This window comes from Microchirus variegatus (assembly GCF_963457635.1).
Source record: "Microchirus variegatus genome assembly, chromosome: 8".
Classification (NCBI taxonomy): Eukaryota; Metazoa; Chordata; class Actinopteri; order Pleuronectiformes; family Soleidae; genus Microchirus; species Microchirus variegatus.
Window position 1 is genome coordinate 20,829,624 of NC_139809.1, and position 18,893 is coordinate 20,848,516.

The window sequence follows — 18,893 nt, forward strand, 5'->3', positions numbered from 1 at the left end:
TACTATGTCCTGTATACTTTATGATGTCTCTCTTTTTTACAATCCTTTAACTACTGCATTTTAGCTTTTTGTAATCTGTTGAGTTTTATATCTGAAATTGTTTTATCTCTGTAACCATTCATACTGTATTTGCTGCTATCTTTCCCTGAGAGAATAGATCTCGTATCACACTTTAAAAATCAAAACTTGGCACTCAGCACTGCCCTCTAACTGAAGTAGAGCTTAACGTCAATACGGATGCAAAAGACGCACAGAGGTACTGTATAACAGAGATAACATTTTGTGATGGACGGACGTAAAACAGACAAAATGTAGACAAATGTAGAGTAGAAATTGGCCTTAAGGTCCTATCCAAATGGAACAAAATATGAACAATCTTTTTGTTGTCATTTTGAAAAGGTTTTGTCTTCATCCACTCTAACTAAACTCTGTAGTACATATTCCACTCTGGGATCCATTTTTTTTTCTGGTCTCCCAAAACTCAGTTTCTGTGTGGTTAAATAACGGATTCACCCAGACTCAATTGGAAAGCCCCTTAATCTCCCTTAAACTATTTATCTTCCTTCAAAATAAATAAGATTGTCTCCCACCTTGTTTGACAAAATGTGACCTTAGCAACTGATCTTAGCAACTAATTAAATTTAATTATATCCATTTAATATTATTTTATTATTATATGTCACCTTGTATCGTTGATACGATACTCAATATTGTTATTGGCCGGACAGTGGTCAAAATCACTGGATCAGATATCAAACACATAAAAATGTAAAATCCAATACAATCCACAATTCGATTGCTTCATAATGCATAGACTGTAAACATGTTAATAAAGCAACACAGTTGGAGACATGCATTTCCGGAATGGCTTGAAATGGTTTAAAAGGTATAAAACTTACTGTATCAGACTGATATTGGTATAAATAGATACAAATTTGTGAGAGGAAACTATCTAGAGGAAGATATCGATTATTAAGATGATAAAATGTAAAATAGACAATACAGTATATACATTAAGTAACCAGAATATATACAGTATGAGCTTAAAAAAAAAGCCTGAGGTTCAGGCTCTTTCCTCACTCCCTTCTGCTGTCATAGCCTTTCCTCCCAGGTTGTGTCAGCAGGGTCCTCTTACTTCCTGTCCAAACCAAAGAAAATGCCACTGGTGCTCTGCTAATGCTACATCTTTCTGTGAAGTGAGCAGTCACTGAAATGTATGTTGACAGGCTAATTTAGACTAATAGGCCGTGTCACCTGCACTTAAAGGGTTCAAATATTTGTTGCTGCTCCATCAGTTTCTCTTTCTTTCTGGACAAAGGATTGCTTTCTATAGTAAAGGTTGCCAACCCCTGGCCCAGACACATAAACATCACGGACTGTTCAGCACTTGACATCTGGGAGATACATGTTGTAATTTGAAAAAAATAAAAGAGAAACATGCACACTAAAACATTCCAGTGCAGCCAAATCATACTCATTGCCAGGTGACACACACATTTGATGTGTATGAAGTCAGAACATTAGTCTTCCCTGACCTCAGAATCCCACCTGCAGAAACTTCTGTTCTCTGCTTCTTTCACTTCAGTCCCATGTTCATTATCTCATCACTGACAGTAACCTTTTATGCTCTCTGACAAACACACAAGTTCACGGGGTGAAATTGAATATGTGCACTGGTAAGACACACTTATTGAAGGACTTATTGCACTAGTGAGGGAACAGTGAAAATCCTTGTAAATCACCTGTCCTGAGTGTCCCAGCCTGACCAGGCCACAAACAGGGTTAAAGGCTCCTGTTCCACAGACCAGCAGATGGGTGTGGTTGTACTGCTGCAACACCTTGACGTAGTTTGCGCATTCTAGCTGTTGACAGAGATACAGATATGAATAAGAGAGTATAGTAAGGTGGCAGCTATAGTCAAGGACCTTGAGAAGGGATTGAAAGCTAAATAGTGTCAAGGTTTTATGGTATTATGCATAAATCAGTCAAAACACTAACTGTATTAATCTCTAAAATGGATCCATATACTTGCATAATAAATCACTTTTACAGTCGGCTATAAGTAAATGCTAAGTCAATGCATCGTATCATCTGTGAATTTGTGCTTCACTTCTAGATAAACAACCTCCACTATACTAACAATGTCCTTTTGATATTGTTTACTTGTTGTCCCTTACCTTTTCCCTTCCTTTCATCAAACAGTCCTCGATCTGAGGCTCGGTACTGGCCCACTGGATCTGAAAGAAAATGCAAACAACTGCTCAGTAGGGGCGAGTGACGATTTGTGACGATATGTCAGAGAATTTCAAAATAAAGTGTTTGTTTTGATATGGAATGATGTAAAGTTCACAATAATAATAATAATAATGAGCGATCTGGTTTAAGGTATACTGTTTGTCAAAACCATTGTATCCTAATATAAAGTTTGTGGCACATTTATTCTTCCTCCAAAATAAAATTTGTTTTGCAAAATACATAAAAGACATCATTAAGGAGTGCCAGTGACAATAAAGTTTAAGTTCATAATGTAATGTCAGACCTTGTTCAGCAGCTGAACACTTAGGACAAATGAGGCAATACCTTTTTTTAAGGTATTGCCTCAACATCCAGGGCATCCTATACCCATGCAAATTTAAAAGCACATACTTGTACATAAATGTTTTTATAACCTCATGGCTGGATTACTGTAACTCCTTATAACTTGATATCAACCAATTATTGCTGTGTTGTATTAGGGTCATCATATGACCCTAATACCAGTGTGTTTTTAAAACGTTATTGTTTGTCTAAATCCATATATAATCTGTCATGCAGAGCAGCTGTTGTTGGACGTCCCTAAGACTAAACTGAAGACCAGAGGTAACTGATCCTTTGTGGTGGCAGACTCCTTGTATGGGCTGAAATATGTGCCACCAGAAACTGAATTTTAATCATTTATATTTGAATTTTAATTGCTTAACTTGAATTGCATTAAAAAACTGAATTTTAATCACATAATTTGAATTTGTATTGTTTAATTTGAATTATTGCATTGAAAAACTGAATCTGAATAGTATTATTTGAAATTGTATTGTTTAATTAGAATTATTGCATTGAAAAACGGAATCTGAAAAGTAAAATTTAAAATTTAATTTTTCAAATTCAACACTTCATATACCTTCGCATTCAGTTCTCACAATTCAAATTCAGATCTCAAAATTCAGATTCAGTTCTCAAAATTCAGATTCAGTTCTCAAAATTCAGATTCAAATTACTGTGACATACATCCGGGTAGTTCAAGGATGAAGGAAGAACAATCGAGCGCAGACACAGGATCTGCCAGCTGCCACAAACGGCTTCCTAACTGTAGCTGTGTCCTATCGGTAAGTTTCAATTTACGTTAGTTTGTTTACTTGTTTGTTTAGGTGCTACCGGTTAGCAGATGAGAGGCTGACAAACTCTCATCTCATCTCTCATTGCTAAGTTAATGTTAGCCTACATTTACGTTACCCAGAGGTGGAAAAAGTACTAAAATATTGTACTCAAGTAAAAGTACCAATATTTTGATGAAATATTACTCAAGTAGAAGTAAAAGTAGTCATCTGAAGATGTACTCAAGTAGAAGTAAAAAGTAGTTCACTTGAAATGTACTTTAAGTAAAAGTTACTTAGTTACTGTGCTTGGGGTGTGAGGGTAGTATACAGTTAGGTCCATAAATATTTGGACATCGACACAGTTCTCTTTATTTTATCTCTGTAAACCACTACAATGGATTTGAAATGAAACGAACAAGATGTGCTCTAACTGCACACTTTCAGCTTTAATTTGAGGGCATTTACATCCAAATCAAGTGAACGGTGTAGGAATTACAACACTTTCTCCCACTTTTTAAGGGACCAAAAGTAATTGGACAAACTAAACAATCATAAATCAAACTTTCATTGTTTAATACGTGGTTGCAAATCCTTTGCAGTCAATTCCAGCCTGAAGTGTGGAAGGCATAGACATCACCAGACACTGGGTTTCATCCCTGGTGATGCTCTGTGAGGCCTCTATTGACACGCTCTTCAGTTCCTGCTTGTTCTTGGGGCATTTTCCCTTCAGTTTGGTCTCCAGCAAGTGAAATGCATGCTCAATCAGATTCAGGTCAGGTGATTGACTGATAACATTCCATATTTGCCTTAAAAAACTCTTTGGTTGCTTTTGCAGTTTGCTTTGGGTCATTGTCCATCTGCACTGTGAAGCGCCGTCCAATGAGTTCTGAAGCATTTGGCTGAATATGAGCAGATAATATTGCTGGAAACACTTCAGAATCCATCCTGCTGCTTTTGTCAGCAGTTACATCATCAATAAACACAAGGGAACCAGTTCCATTGGCAGCCATACATGTCCACACCATGACACTACCACCACCATGCTTCACTGATGAGGTGGTATGTTGTGGATCACGAGCAGTTCCTTTCCTTCTCCACACTCTTCTCTTCCCATCACTGTGGTACAAGTTGATCTTGGTCTTATCTGTCCAGAGGATGTTCTTCCAGAATTGTAACTGCTTTTTTAGGTGTTGTTTGGCAAATTCTGATATTGTCTTCCTGTTTTTGAGGCTCACCAATGGTTTGCATCTTGTGGTGAAGCCTCTGTATTCACTCTGGGGAAGTCTTCTTTTGATTGTTGACTTTGAAACACATACACCTACCTCCTGGAGAGTGTTTTTGATCTGGCCAACTGTTGTGAAGGGCTTTTTCTTCACCAGGGAAATAATTCTTCTGTCGTCCACCACAGTGGTTTCCTGTGGTCTTCTGGGTCTTTTGGTGTTGCTGAGCTCACTGGTGCATTCTTTTTTTTTAAGAATGTTCCAAACAGTTGATTTGGCCACACCTAATGTTTTTGCTATTTCTCTGATGGGTTTGTTTAGATTGTTCAGCCTAATGATGGCTTGCTTCACTGACAGTGACAGCTCCTTGGATCTCATATAGAAAGTTAACAGCAACAGATTCCAAATGCAAATGTCACTCCTGGAATCAACTCCAGAACCTTTACCTGTGTCATTGAAGATGAAATAATGAGGAAATAGCCCACAATTGTCCATGAAATAGCTTTTCAGTCAATTGTCCAATTACTTTTGGTCCCCTAAAAAGTGGGAGGCACATATAGAAAGTGTTCTAATTCCTACACCGTTCACTTGATTTGGATGTCAATACCCTTAAATTAAAGCTGAAAGTGAACCATTAGAGCACATCTTGTTCGTTACATTTCAACTCCATTGTAGTGGTGTATAGAGCCAAAATAAAGAGAACTGTGTCAATGTCCAAATACTTATGGACCTAACTGTATATGACAAGGGGTCAGAAATCCAATACTATTTTGGAGCTCACGCCCAGCACGACACAGGATATTACGTCACTTTTGGCCACGGCCTCTATGTTCACACAACAGTGCTGGTGCTAATCACATCATCATTCGTCTGGTTCTTTTTTCCCCCTGTAGTTCTTCATTGTGCTGAATTTTTATTTTTACTCAGTAACGGATAGGATTTATAAAGTAACTAAGTACAATACTTGACTCAATACGTACAAAATCCTGATTTTTAAATTGTTCTTAAAAAATACAAAATACACAAAAAAAAGTATTCAATACAGTAACTTTAGTAAATGTATTTCGTTTCTTTCCACCTCTGACGTTACCTTAGCTGAAGCAGCCGGAAGGATCGGAGTTTGTCAGCCTCTCATCTGCTAACCAGTAGCACCTAAACAAATGCAGTCAAGTAAACAATTTAACGTAAAGTGAAACTTACCGGTAGGATACAGCTACAGCCAGTGGTTAAGGAAGCCGTTCGTGGCAGCTCTTGTAGGTTGAAATCAAGACGAACACATTATTAAAGCTCACATAGAGTGGTCCTGTTGCACATAACCATTCTATGCATCCTAATATATTATATTAGGGTGCATCAAAAAACACAATTCTTGAATTTTGATATGGCTGGTGCTAAAAGTGTTCCAATATATGTAGAAACAACACATGCAAAATATTTTTCCAATACATGATGATTTAGGGATACCACCACACAGCTGTTTTTGTTAGCTAAAGTGGTAAACAGTGCTCAATGGTCGTCATGGAGATCTGAGGTAAACAAGACTGCAGCTCAAGAAAACTGGTGAACTGGTGACACAGATATGTACATCGATAGTCTGCCTATTTAAATTGATTTGCCTCGGGTGCACTGTGGAGTCGGCAGGAGTGTTTCTAATGCCATGCTAACTTGTACCATTGACTTGCGCTAGCCATAGCACCAGCGAACTCGGCAACTAGAAGAACTGAAAGAAATTTCTTGAAAACGTCTCCATCACACCGGCTGAGTTGGAAAATAGGCTTTATGTCCAAAATTTCGAACTATCCCTTTAACTTGTTTTTATGGCCATAAACATCCTAGTTGTTGTAAATGAGCCGAAATAAATCTCTCTTTACTGACACCGTCCTCAGCCGCGGTGTTTCAGACTGAAATCTCACACCCAGAAGACAGACGGTGTTGTGATTGGCCAGCCAGCGTAGAGCCTTCCCAACTGTCTTGTGACTGGCCAATACCCGGAAGTGACATAATCAACTCTCAGAAGCGCAGCTCCCCTCTCTGGAATGGTGGATGCACTGCTACTCATTATCAAAACATTGTTTTAACAATGTTTAAAAATAGTTTCGTCACATCTCCCCGCCGCAGTCCCTTTTATAACTTTGACCTGGAGTCAGACCCAGCTTCATTCAATTCAGCTATTGTGATATGGGACTCCATAGACTTGACCTGTTCATTATTAAGTTTTGGTAGCTCTATGGAGTTTAGAAATTTGTTTATGTCTGTACTAGATGAGTTATTGTTTGATGAATATAAGTTTTTATAGAAATCTCTAAAAATTTGATTTATTTCTTCCGGTGCATGGGTTAATTTACCGTCTTTTATGGTATGAATAGTTGTTTTTTCTTTATTTAGTTTAAGTTGGTATCTGCTGGATTTATTGCTATGTTCAAAATTTTCCAAGCGTAATCTCTCCAGTTGGAACTGTGTTTTTCTTCCTGTTATTTTGATTAATTCAAGTTTTAATTTTCTTATATTGTTCTGAAGGTGCTCATCTTTGGATGTAGCATAAGCAGTCTCTAGTGTTTTTATGTTATGTTCTAGTTCTGATTCCTGTAAATGTTCTTTCTTCTTTTTAAATGAGGAGTAGGAGATTATTCTACCCCGCATTACTGCTTTTGCAGCCTCCCAGAAGACACCTGGTGGTGTTCCTGGCAGGTCATTGGTGTCTGGAAATATTAAATCTCCAGTTTCTGATTGGTGGTGTGGTGGTCTTATTTCTTATATTTAGTGAGACTGGTTCATGGTCACTGATAGTGATAGGGTGAATCTGAGTGTCCGTGATGTCTGAGAAAGAAGTCAATTCTTGACTAGGAGTTGTGCACAGGTGAGAAAAAGGTGTATTCTTTGACAGCTGGATGATAAGAGCGCCAAGCATCAAAAAGACCATAGTCATTCATGTATTGTTTAAGTGTTTCTGTCGATTGCCAGTTCCGTGTTGTTCCTGCTTTACTGAGCCTGTCAACTTCTGGGTCAAGTGCCATGTTGAAGTCCCCTCCCATTATGAGTGTCGTGTCTAGGTAAGTGGACAGTGTGGTGAAGAAAGTGTGGAAAAAGGAGGGGTCATCAACATTTGGACCATATATGTTCGGAATACAGAAGTCTGTGTCATTGATTTATAGGTTGAGTATTATAAATCTACCTTCTGGGTCTGTTGTAGTATTTTTATCTGTGAAATGTAGTTTTCTATTGATCATGATGGCTACTCCTCTCTATCTTGAGTTGTAATTTGCTGTGTATATGTGGGGAAATTGTGATGAAGTGAACTGGCAATCTGTCTTAGATAAGTGAGTCTCTTGTAGTAAGACAATGTCTGCTTGAAGGCTATGTAAGTGGTTAAGAACTTTAAGCAGTTTACTTGCCAATTCCGTGCACATTCCAAGTGACAAGCCTGAGTGTATTCATGTTATTAACCTTATCTATTTATGTGTTTCAATTTGAAATTCAAATTACTGGTTCATTCTGAATGCAGACCTGTAAAGGAAAACATATGCACACCCTGTTTGGTGTTTATTGTATGTGTCACTTCCTGAGAGGCAGGGAGGGATGAAAACATACTGAACAGTCCTACCTCTCTGTGGTGTGTGTTAACCTGGTCCAGGCTGAGGGAGAACAGCCCATTTTTGGCCCCAACATAGAGTCGTTCATGGCCTTCATCCAGCAGCATGGTCTGGGGCTGAAGGGACACTCCATGTCCCTGGAACACCCATGTCCTGTTCAACTGCCAAAGCTCTGCAAAGATGATAACACATAGAGAGAGATTAGGAGGAACTTTTAAAAAGCAGCACAATGGAGGCCTGCAGTTTTCATTTAACTATAGATAGGGATAGATGGATGGAGACAGAACAAGTTGGGACACAAGCTAGAAATGGGGCTTTTCCATTATACAGTTCTAGCACTACGCGGCTCGACTCAACCGCGTAGCACTACTTGAGTTTGGTCAAGTAGTGCTAGAATTGTATAATCGAAAAGCCGCATAAGTGATTGAGGTTAAAGCGGACCTAGACCGGAAGTTCCAATTAACACTGTTTTTTAGTGTGCATCTGTGTCATTACCTTGTTTAAGAAGCCCTGAATGTTAAAAACAAACATTTCAGCCACTGTTGAGAACGCTGTGTTTTATTGTAATGTCGAAATCAGCGAGATCTCTGAAAAAACCATGTCCGGTTACGTAAACAACGGTTCTCCAGAACAGCAGATCGTCCTGCTCCGGGCACTAGTCTGGGCACATCCGGTTGCGTACATTGAACAGCAGAAGAAGATTAACGTCCGTTGTGGAGGTGTTTCACGAGCGACAGTGTCTTCTGACTCTGGGTCTGACTCCGGGTCAAAGTCATAAAAGGGACTGCGGCGGGGAGTCGTGAAGAAACTATTTTTAAACATTATTAAAACAATGTTTTGATAATGAGTAGCAGTGCATCTACCGTTCCAGAGGGGGGAGCTGCGCTTCTGAGAGCGGGTGTGCTGAATATGTCACTTCCGGGTACTGGCCAATCACAAGACAGTTGGGAAGCCGGGGTGAGAGTTGAGTCTGAAATATCGCGGCTGGGAAACAGCGTCAGAAAAGAGGATTTCTATCGGCTCGTTTACAGCAACTAGGAGGTTTTTGACCATAAAAACAAGTTAATGTATGTAAGTAGACCTCCATAACTAACATATAATTATGTGCAACAGGACCACTCTATGTGAGCTTTAACTTTTCTAGCATTCAGTTAACAAAATCTAAAATATCCATGCAAAGCAACCTTGTGTTTGCATCCTTTGTGGTATGTTTAGATCATAGTTCCCTGGAGCACTTTGGAAAAGGAGAGATAAGTGGAGGACATTTAATTTCACACGTTTGCATTTTGGACAGTTGAACAGACCTACAACCAATCAGACCAATGATGCAGGGTGATGTGTCAACACATTTTGTTTTCTAGGATGGTGTCTAATGTCATTTACCTGGAGGAGTTCAATGGAGCAAGTCACTTCAAATAAAAGCAACAGCTGAATGCTAGACCTCACTAATATTCCGTCATCATGATAAGCCAGCCTCTAGTGCGCCAGGGAAAAAAACCTGTTTGTGTTTTATAGTCTGCAGAGCAAAATCTAATTACTGGCAGAGGTTGATTGGGTTTACCCAAGCAACCTCTTCCTTGCATTTTACAGCACATTCAAACACAAAACTGTTCTCTTATATGATTTCCATCTGCTCCAGGAACCATTGTTTGTCTCCTAGTTCAACACAAAGACAAGGACACATTTCAACATGCATCTGATTAAGAACTTCCTTCTCACCTTTTTCACTCATCACATGCGGCACCAACAGTAAGCTTCCAAACAGCAAATTAATTTGTGCTTGTTTGTGTCACTGGCTTGTTCCGACAATCCAGCTTATTTCAACATTCACCTGGAGCTTGAGGCTGATTTGTCAGGTATGGTATTCATAACAAAAAAAGCTGGACTGCGAAAACTGGCATAATTTGAATGACAATACACTAATCTATACACTATCGTAAGCTATGCTCCTGGGAATTAATGGCTTTTCTTTACCAGTGGGAACAGCTCTCTGTTAGTGTTGCTTTAGGTGATTTTGAAATCCTATTTCATCAAAAATAGTTTCCTCAAAAGCTTGCGTACACACACGTTTCAAACACATCAGGTTTTGCCTATCAAATCTGATACACATCACATCTGTGCTCTGTGGGCTTCAGGGAGAGCATGGGTTGATGTGGAGAAGAATTTAAGGGTTGCACTGACCTGAATACCCATGATTAACACATGACCATGGTTTTCTGTGGATGTCTGTAAGCCCAACTGAACATTTTTTTCCTTCAATGCAAATGTATACCACTATCAGGTATACGTCCCTTCAACTAGTCTTGCCAACGTGTTTTTACATGCAGGTCATGAATGTATTGTTATTTAGCACTTGTATATTTTAAGTGATACTTGATCTTCAACCCTGAGTGCTTGTCCTATTTTCCTGGATTACTCACAGCCACAGGATGCACTTTCTGGGGGGGGGGGGGGATTAGGTATCAACAGAGGAGGAGGTGACTGTACGCATTTTGTTGCTGTTAATATTTCAGTGTTGGAGACAGATGACTGTTTATTTGAGATCTGGGGTGGTTAGGTGGCAGAGGGGGGTGTGGCAATGGTGTTCTGCCACGGCTCAGACATGCTTCCTGTTATTATAATCCACATACAAAGCATGATTCTCTCTCTTAAACACACACGCACACAGGCTGTCTACCCTCCAGCTTCCCACAGTCCCCTCTGAGTGACGCTGAACTTAAATCAAGAAGAGTCCTCTATATCATTCATCATTCCACTCGGAAAGTAACTGCTCTTCCAAACAACTGTCTTCTTCCTTATGTGAAGTCCATTCTGCCATCACTAATTTTGATGACAGATTTTAAAAAAAGCTAGCTGAAGTAATTGGCTGAGCAGACATCAAGCATTTTACTTCCTAATGATGGGAGACAGCTGATTTACTATGTGAGATGCACACAGGAACACGCCAATATGCATAAAATATCTTCCCAGTTATAAAAAACAAAGACACAAACATGTAATAAGTAATTTTGCTAATCATTCTCATTTGATAAATAAGACAAAATGCAGAAGAAAGCAAGAAAGAAAATTATGAAGTGTATCCAAAATAATGTGAGGATTCGTGAACAATGTTCACTCGCAATATATTAACTAACACTTTGAGCTCTGAAAAATTATATCCAATGAAAAAAGAAAGCAACCAATAAACCATGAAAGAGAAGTATACAATGTGGTTAAAAATAAATACAAACATGCTGTCAGCAATGTTGTCTTTACTAACTTGCTGTCATTCGCGGTACTGACATCACCTTTGTCTCATGACCTCGTGAATATTTTTGGAGGAATTTACTGACTGTCAGACAGCCTAACCTCACAAGCAGAGAGGACGACCTCTTTGTGGATTTTTCACTTTTCCCCATGTGTGGGGTAAAGTTACTCCCCAGATCTATTTGGAAATGCCTGAGACTACGTCCCCGTTCAGACCTGGTATTAGCATCTGTCCTAAGATCTGATTAACATGCTCTTATATCACACATGGGCAACATATGGCCCTGGATCTGGCCAATAAAACAGTTTTTCTGGGCCTGTGATGTTCTCACAGGTGACACTTTGGCACTTTGGCATTCCAGCACTCAAATGTTTGGGCTCCCTATGCTGAATTTAGCAAAAACAAAACAACGTGTATCATGTCAGCGTAGTTGTGAGTAAACTGGTACTTGAAACCCCACGGTACACTTAAAAAACAACACTGTAAAAAAACAAAAACTTGACTGCTGTAGCTAAGGAAAAATCTGTGCTGCTGCTAACAGAGAACAGAAAAATGTGTTCTCTCTCATTTGGGAGTTCTTGCAGCTTGTTCTTGACACATCATTTGGGCAGACCATTATTCTTGTGTGGTGTCCGACAACTATTGTGTGACTGGCCAGAAATTTGAAATGAGTTCTGCACTTGTTCTGGCCAGAACTAACTTCGATCTTGTTATCTGTTCTTGTGGATTAGACAAGCTTGTTTTAGTACAAATAACATACTTGCAACAATTGTTGCATAACTGTTGCTGGAAATCATGAGGCAGCGTCTTTCTTCGGACAACACAGTAACCACAAAAGCTATGGTAGGTAGGTATGGTATTTGTATCAGGATTAGTGTGTACAGCAGGTATGAAACATACAGAACCACAGCCCAATCCAACTCGCCGTTCGCTGTTTTTTTTTTTTTTTTCTGTGACGTAAAGGTCAACAGGAAACTGATCCAATAGCTTATAGAAGCAGAGTCAGACGTACACGGCCAATGAATCGGTTTTCTCCTCTTCATGTATACTCAGACCAGGCAAGTTGTCCTTTTGCCTATCTTAGTCAGACTACCACCTTTGCTTGATTAAACTGTGCATGTGTATACAGACTGATGGAAGAGTAAATGTAAATGTCACTCCTGTCGTTCCAGACAGTTAGCATTTAATACAACATGACTAGAAACATGACTAGGAAAAAAAGATAAACAGCTGATGCCACAGGGCTGGTACCAAGATGATTGTGAGCTTTACAGCCCTGAACTTCAGTAAAGTTCATTGGTATTAAACAGAAGTGCCTCGACTCTGGAAGTGAGTGAAGAGGTACACTCTTTCTCAATCTGCCACATCTCTATATTCAGGTGTCCTCAGCACCAAATTGTGAAAAAGTATAATTCAGAGTAATAATATGTATCGGTGTCAATACGCAGTTTTAATATCAATATAATTAAAATCCCAATGTACCCCATCGTCCCATCTACTTAAGATTACTCACTGACTCACTTCCCCGTGCCTCTCACTGTCTGTGGTTTGTGTGTAAGTGTGTGTGCATCTGAGGCTGTGCAAGAGAGAGAGAGATGGAGACAAGTCAGGAGGAGCAGTACTCTTATGAAAGCACTACTCACGCTGCTTTAACATGTAATATGATTCAGCAGTTAGAAGAACACATTGTGTGTTGATTTGTGTTGATATTTACACAGTATAGCTAGAAATGCAGCAGGTTGGAGGATGTCAGCTGATAAGATAGTGTGTAATCCATCCTGGGAACAGATTGCCTTCATTCAGCACAGGATTGTAGCCACATTCATCCTCAAATCACCTTGTGATCAGATTTGAAGTCGCAATCAGGACTCATTGGGTCTGTTCAGACGTGTGCTTAGTGGGGGTGTGCTGTACTGCAAAATTTAAAATCTGATACCATTCCTATACTGGCCAGTATTGTCGTTATCAATCCTTTTTACTCCTCAAAACGTGGGGGCACAAATGGAGGAGGAATTATTAATTTTTCATTGATACAACCCATTTATAAACACAAACACAATAGTTGACACAACTAAGACCTATTCACAAAACAACAAAAAACACAGCTATAACTCGTGCAACTCACCCTATGGCACCTCATGGATGTTAAAACCAGTTGTGGACAGGGTCAGTGACGTCTGGAAACTCTGCAGCCTCATATTTTAAAAGTCCAGGTCTCTGTTTCATAGAGGAACCTAAGGGGTTTTAATGATCGTGATTCCATAACCAGCAGTCTTTTACCACAATGTTGTTCTTTCAGTCATACCCATCACATGGTGAGTGGTCATGAGCATTCGGTAATGACCGAAAGAACAACATAGCAGGACCAGATCTTGGGTTCTCTCAGTCTCAGCTCAGCCATCTAGCCATCTGGGAGGGTCTCAGGGTGGAGCCACTGTTCCTTTGCGTGGAAAGGATCCTGAACCATCCTTACCAGGTGGTTCAGGCACCTGGTAAGGATGCCACCAGGGGCGGCTCCCTGGGGAGTTTTCCCTGGCACGCCCAACTCAGTAGACCTAAGGGCAGACCAAGGACTAGGTTAAGAGATATCTCCTCTCTGGCTAGGGAGTCCCTTGGGGATCCCAGGGAAAGGGAAGTCTGGGGTCCCCTGCTGAGAGCTGCTATCTCCGTGATCAGATCTCAGATAAATGGTTGTTGATGGATAAATGGATGGATGTGTTCAGATGTGTACTTAGCATTGTGATTGGACCATTCAGAATGTATATTGCTGCATACCCATTATATTGAAACTGGGACTGATCTAATCTAAACCGTCCAATCTTAGTAAATGTATTGTTTTTAAAAAAGTAACCATTGTTGATACTGTTGCTACATGAAGTTATTGAAGCTAACAATAGTCACCTGGTGATAACGTGGATGTTGTTGAGATGACAAGAATAAAATGTCAAGAAATGCTCTTAACAAACTTGTCCCCTTTTGTTGTGAGAATGGCTGCTTCTTCTTTGAGTCGAACATCTGGAAATAGTTATTTTTTACGGTCTTTGAGTCCTCTTTCACTTCATATTTTTTTCCGAGAAGGCTCTGAATTCTGACGTTTTTGTGAAGATAGGCAAATGATTGAAAAAACACCCTAAGAGAGTATTTTTGGGATTTTTTTATATCATCTGCCATGCCAGGTTCTAATGTTGGTGGGCCAGTTTGGGCCAATGGGCCACCAGTGGTATTTTACCCACACAAATAGAGCAGCAACATTTTCAAATAAAACAGTATGTGGAACATAAAAGGAATCAAAAGTGCTTTACAGACAGCACCTTTAATTCCACCTGACTGCAGTCACAGTTAAATACATTTGGTGGATGTCCTGATTATACTCTAAGAGATGCTTCAGAGCACACAATGCCATTTCAAAGGTTTCTCCTCTGTCATTATGCACAGCCATCACAGACCATCATTGCTAAAGCTCAGGAAAGGAAAGAGGGGATTTCCGCATTTCCCCCTGTCCTCCCCTTTACTCCCCTTTTCCCATCGGCAGCTGGTGAGGGCTCTTTACCCGCAAGCTAAGGTGTGTTCCACCATCAGCATCTGAACTAAGGACACTAAGGAGATCCCACTTCAAATGGAAAACTTGGAGAAAAATAGCTCCCTCAAGACAGACACTTTCATCGTCTCTCTGACTGGTGCTGAGATGTCTGGGCAGATTTGCAAAATACACTTTGTGATCTCTGCTTTGTGCATGAACGGCAACACTGTTTTCCCACACTCCCACACTTGTGTTTACGTGTGTGCATTAGCAACCTGATTATAGGTCTCTTCACAGCAATGAGGGAACATTTATGTTTTGTCAAAGAAAATGCACCTATGATTTCTAATGCACCCGTTGAGATCATAAAAACAAACCCCAAGGAAACACAAATCAAATTTACTGCCACAATTTGATCAATTGCAGTACCAGGCAATCATTTAATGTCAAGATAATAAACATTGTGGTATACACAGCTTCATATTTCCTGGGAAATAAGCCTGTGTGCACTTCGTAGGTAATGGAATTTGTATTGAAAAAGAGCATAAAAAACATTATTGGAGTGAGCTGCACTTAAGAAAGGACAAAAATATAGAAGGACTGTGCCAACAAGGACTAAGTGAGAGCTCTTAAGGGTGGAGTGTTGCCAATGTTGCAATGTAGCCTTGTGCACTCAAGTCCTAAGTATGAAGCAAAATTAAAGCCACATTGGATGATGGATGAACCGGGAGGAAGCAAACATTTGTTTCCCTTTAACAATGATATAATGTGATATTATAAATGATTCTAATCAGAAAAATGCCTGTGACAATCAGGGACTCAGGACTGGTGTGGCTTTTATTTTAATTCTGATCCATTTATCTCTTTATTTACAGTATATAAGGACATTGTGTTTTTATCACCGTGGGTTTGTAAGAATTTCCTGTTGACAGTTTTTGACGACTAAATCTGAATTTTAGGTGATCACCCAAGCATTGTCCCATTAAATTTAGGTAAGAATCTACCAGCTGATGTCGTTACAAAAAAGATCACATTTTCAAGTAATGCCACCATCAACATTTTGTACACAGGATAGGACACTCAGACAATACTTCGAGATTTGATCCAGATTACAGAATTGGCAGCTTATTAAAATTCAACATGGAGAGTCCCATTTAACAAGTTCAGATGTGTTAAATCTTAGCGACATGTTAAAAGATCAGGATACATTTTGTCGTGCTTATGTAAGACAGTAAAAGCTATAGGATTCAAACCATTGTCAAATCAGTTCACACAATGCTGATGTGCTGATGGCTTTCGCTAGCAGGATTTAGAGCTCAATTTGCCCTGTTCACATTCCCACACTGCACACAGGAAGTGATTTGTTTTATGTCAAGACAGACAGAGGCAACAGCAACATTGTGCTAGTAAAGTGATATGGCTGCAAAACAGGTTGGAGTGAGACTGAAAACACAGACGCGCCCATGAACAGTTTCAGAAGTGAATTCTAGTGCTCAAATAAACATGATTGATAAACATTTCTTGAATCCGTTTCCGCCCCTGGGCTACAGCTGTATACACACAAACTCTCCGTCAGGACAGCGTCTGTTTAGTGAAGGATACAACTAACATTAATCAACATTAACAACAATCACCAAATGTTACACACTGCAGCTTTAATTACTAAGTTGAATTCAGCTCATTTATTATATTTTCTGGGTTTTTATTTTTTTTAACTAATAATGTTATACTGTCTCCATATTGGAAAACTGTGTGTGGATTGTTTTTACATGACCCACATTGTATTGCATTTTATATGAATAAAAAGTGCTAAATACATTAAGTTTAATTGCTGAATTAGCTGATGAATTTACATGCAGTACTTTTAATATGCTCTCAAAAATGTATCCCCGTAAACTATACCTCAAGCATACAATTCATTACAGGGCGTACATGCACTATAATGAATTAGCTATTGATGTGGGCTTACCGTGTGTCAGTGCTGGGCTGTATATCATGATTTTACTGTGATTAAATATGGCAATCTGATCCACGTAAGGCACAGAAGAAAAGAATGACTAAGGATGTGGTGAAAAAGAAATGTTTACATATTCTGTAGTGCAGTCAGAATTTAATTTACCTCACAGATTTCCTCCAGATGCACACTTATCCTGCTCAGTATCATCTGTGGTCCCTCACCATTTTGTGCAGTGAAATAAAAAAGGGAAGATAAGCGTTGCTTTTAACTGCCAAGCTGCAATATACAACAAAATCCCAGTGGAATTGTCCGTCTTGAATTGCTCACTGCACTTGTCATCCTTTATCCTCTCCCCTCCCTTTGTCATAGCTTGGCTATACAGTCTCTGAAGACTCAAACAATCTGTGCATCTTCCCTCCTTTTCCCATGTGATTAACTTAACTCCTCTCCATGGGCCATGTCACTGGGAAAAGGTCAGAAAGGATATTAGACTTTCACCAGCTGCCTTCCCCTCTGGACATCTCATTAATGATCTTGAGAGCACACACAATACAATGGGACAGAGAAAAAAAAAGTATGCTGTGATGTACACAGACAAAATGAGAAAGCAAGAGATGAGTGTGAGGTGAGTTTATAGTGGAGGGGAGAGGGGTTGAGATGTTTTTTTGTTTTATCCTTTTTTTTCCAGGGTTGTGATTTATCGTATCACATTAACCCTTCATTTCGCAGCTGATTAATAAGGCGTACATCTACCGTTTTGACCAAAGTCCAATTTGTTAAACGTTACGTATACACCGATAAAAAGGTACTTTAATTCTGGGACATCTTTAGGCTGTAGTCCTCCTTTAACCCTGAGAAGAGTCTCATCATTTCAAGGTCGTAAAAAATATTCTCGTCTGGAGAGGAAGGTCTAGAAACTAGAGCTCAAAAGAGGGGCTTTTGTGGGGTAATTGCTACCTGACTAATCCCTGTATTCACACTTCAGCTCCTGTTTGCATGAAACTCACAATTTTATAGAAAGATGCTGCAGTAAGATGTGGAGGCAGTGTAATTGCAAAGCTTCATGTCCCCACTCATTTATGTTGTTGTTAGAAGAACAAAAAGTCATGTACAATAAATGACTGTTGCTTTTATGTAAACATGATGCTGGAAAACACAGGAGAAAAAAAACCACCAATTTAATGACTGCGGAAGGGTCATGTGTTGTTCCAGGTGTTTGCTCTTTCTAACACAACTAGTGAGAAAAGCCATGCAAGCTTGTCCGCAATAATAACAAGCCAACACTTGTCATTTTTCAGGAATGTGAGACAATTTTGGAATTTTTCTTTTCCCAAGTAGAAATATTTTTTTTGCAAAAAGCAGTGACACCACAGATAGTCTTTTTTTACCTTTTTTATGCTGATATATTCATCTCTTTTTGGTTGATGTGGCTCCACACTGCCAGCAGAGGTACTGCACAGCTAGTTATTTTGGTAGGGTTAGACTTTAAGCTTCACTAAATTATGATGAATTATCAAAAAGAAACACCACTCAACTGAAATTACAGATTTTACAGGAATATTTGGTAAATGGTCTGTATTTATATAGGGTGTTGTTGACCACTCATGCTTTACATCATAGGTCATTTACCCATTCACACCCATATTCACACAGCACATCTATACCTAGGCAGAACTTTTTCCATCACACATCTATAATACCCATTGTCGGCATAGCAACTTGGGGTTATGTGTCTTGCCCAAGGACATTTTGGCATGTAGTCGAGCAGAGTCAGGGCTTAAACCATGTCCATCAAAATGAATTTGCACAATGACAACAACATTAGTCACTATACTAAAGGATGCAGCAGCATAACGTTTTTGCAGCCTGTTGAGATGCAGCCAAGTTCATGGTACAACGGCAGAATTGATGGTTGACTTAAATTAGAAGCTGATTTTGCTTCACAGGCATTGAGATTCAAAGGAAGCTGCTGGACCAGACGCATACAAGGCCCACGGATCTGTGTC

At 39.5% G+C, this 18,893-nt stretch overlaps 1 protein-coding gene across 1 annotated transcript in view; it reads right to left on the minus strand.

Moving 5' to 3' along the window:
• The window catches only part of sema3e (sema domain, immunoglobulin domain (Ig), short basic domain, secreted, (semaphorin) 3E), a gene marked incomplete at both ends in the record, with an annotated part of 39,921 nt that overhangs the window by 16,799 nt on the left and 4,229 nt on the right, over positions 1 to 18,893 (minus strand). The window contains 3 exons of the mRNA XM_083893895.1: positions 1,743 to 1,862; positions 2,178 to 2,237; positions 8,175 to 8,335. Coding sequence (XP_083750021.1) covers positions 1,743 to 1,862; positions 2,178 to 2,237; positions 8,175 to 8,335 — 341 coding nt within the window. The remainder of the gene's footprint in view (positions 1 to 1,742; positions 1,863 to 2,177; positions 2,238 to 8,174; positions 8,336 to 18,893) is intronic.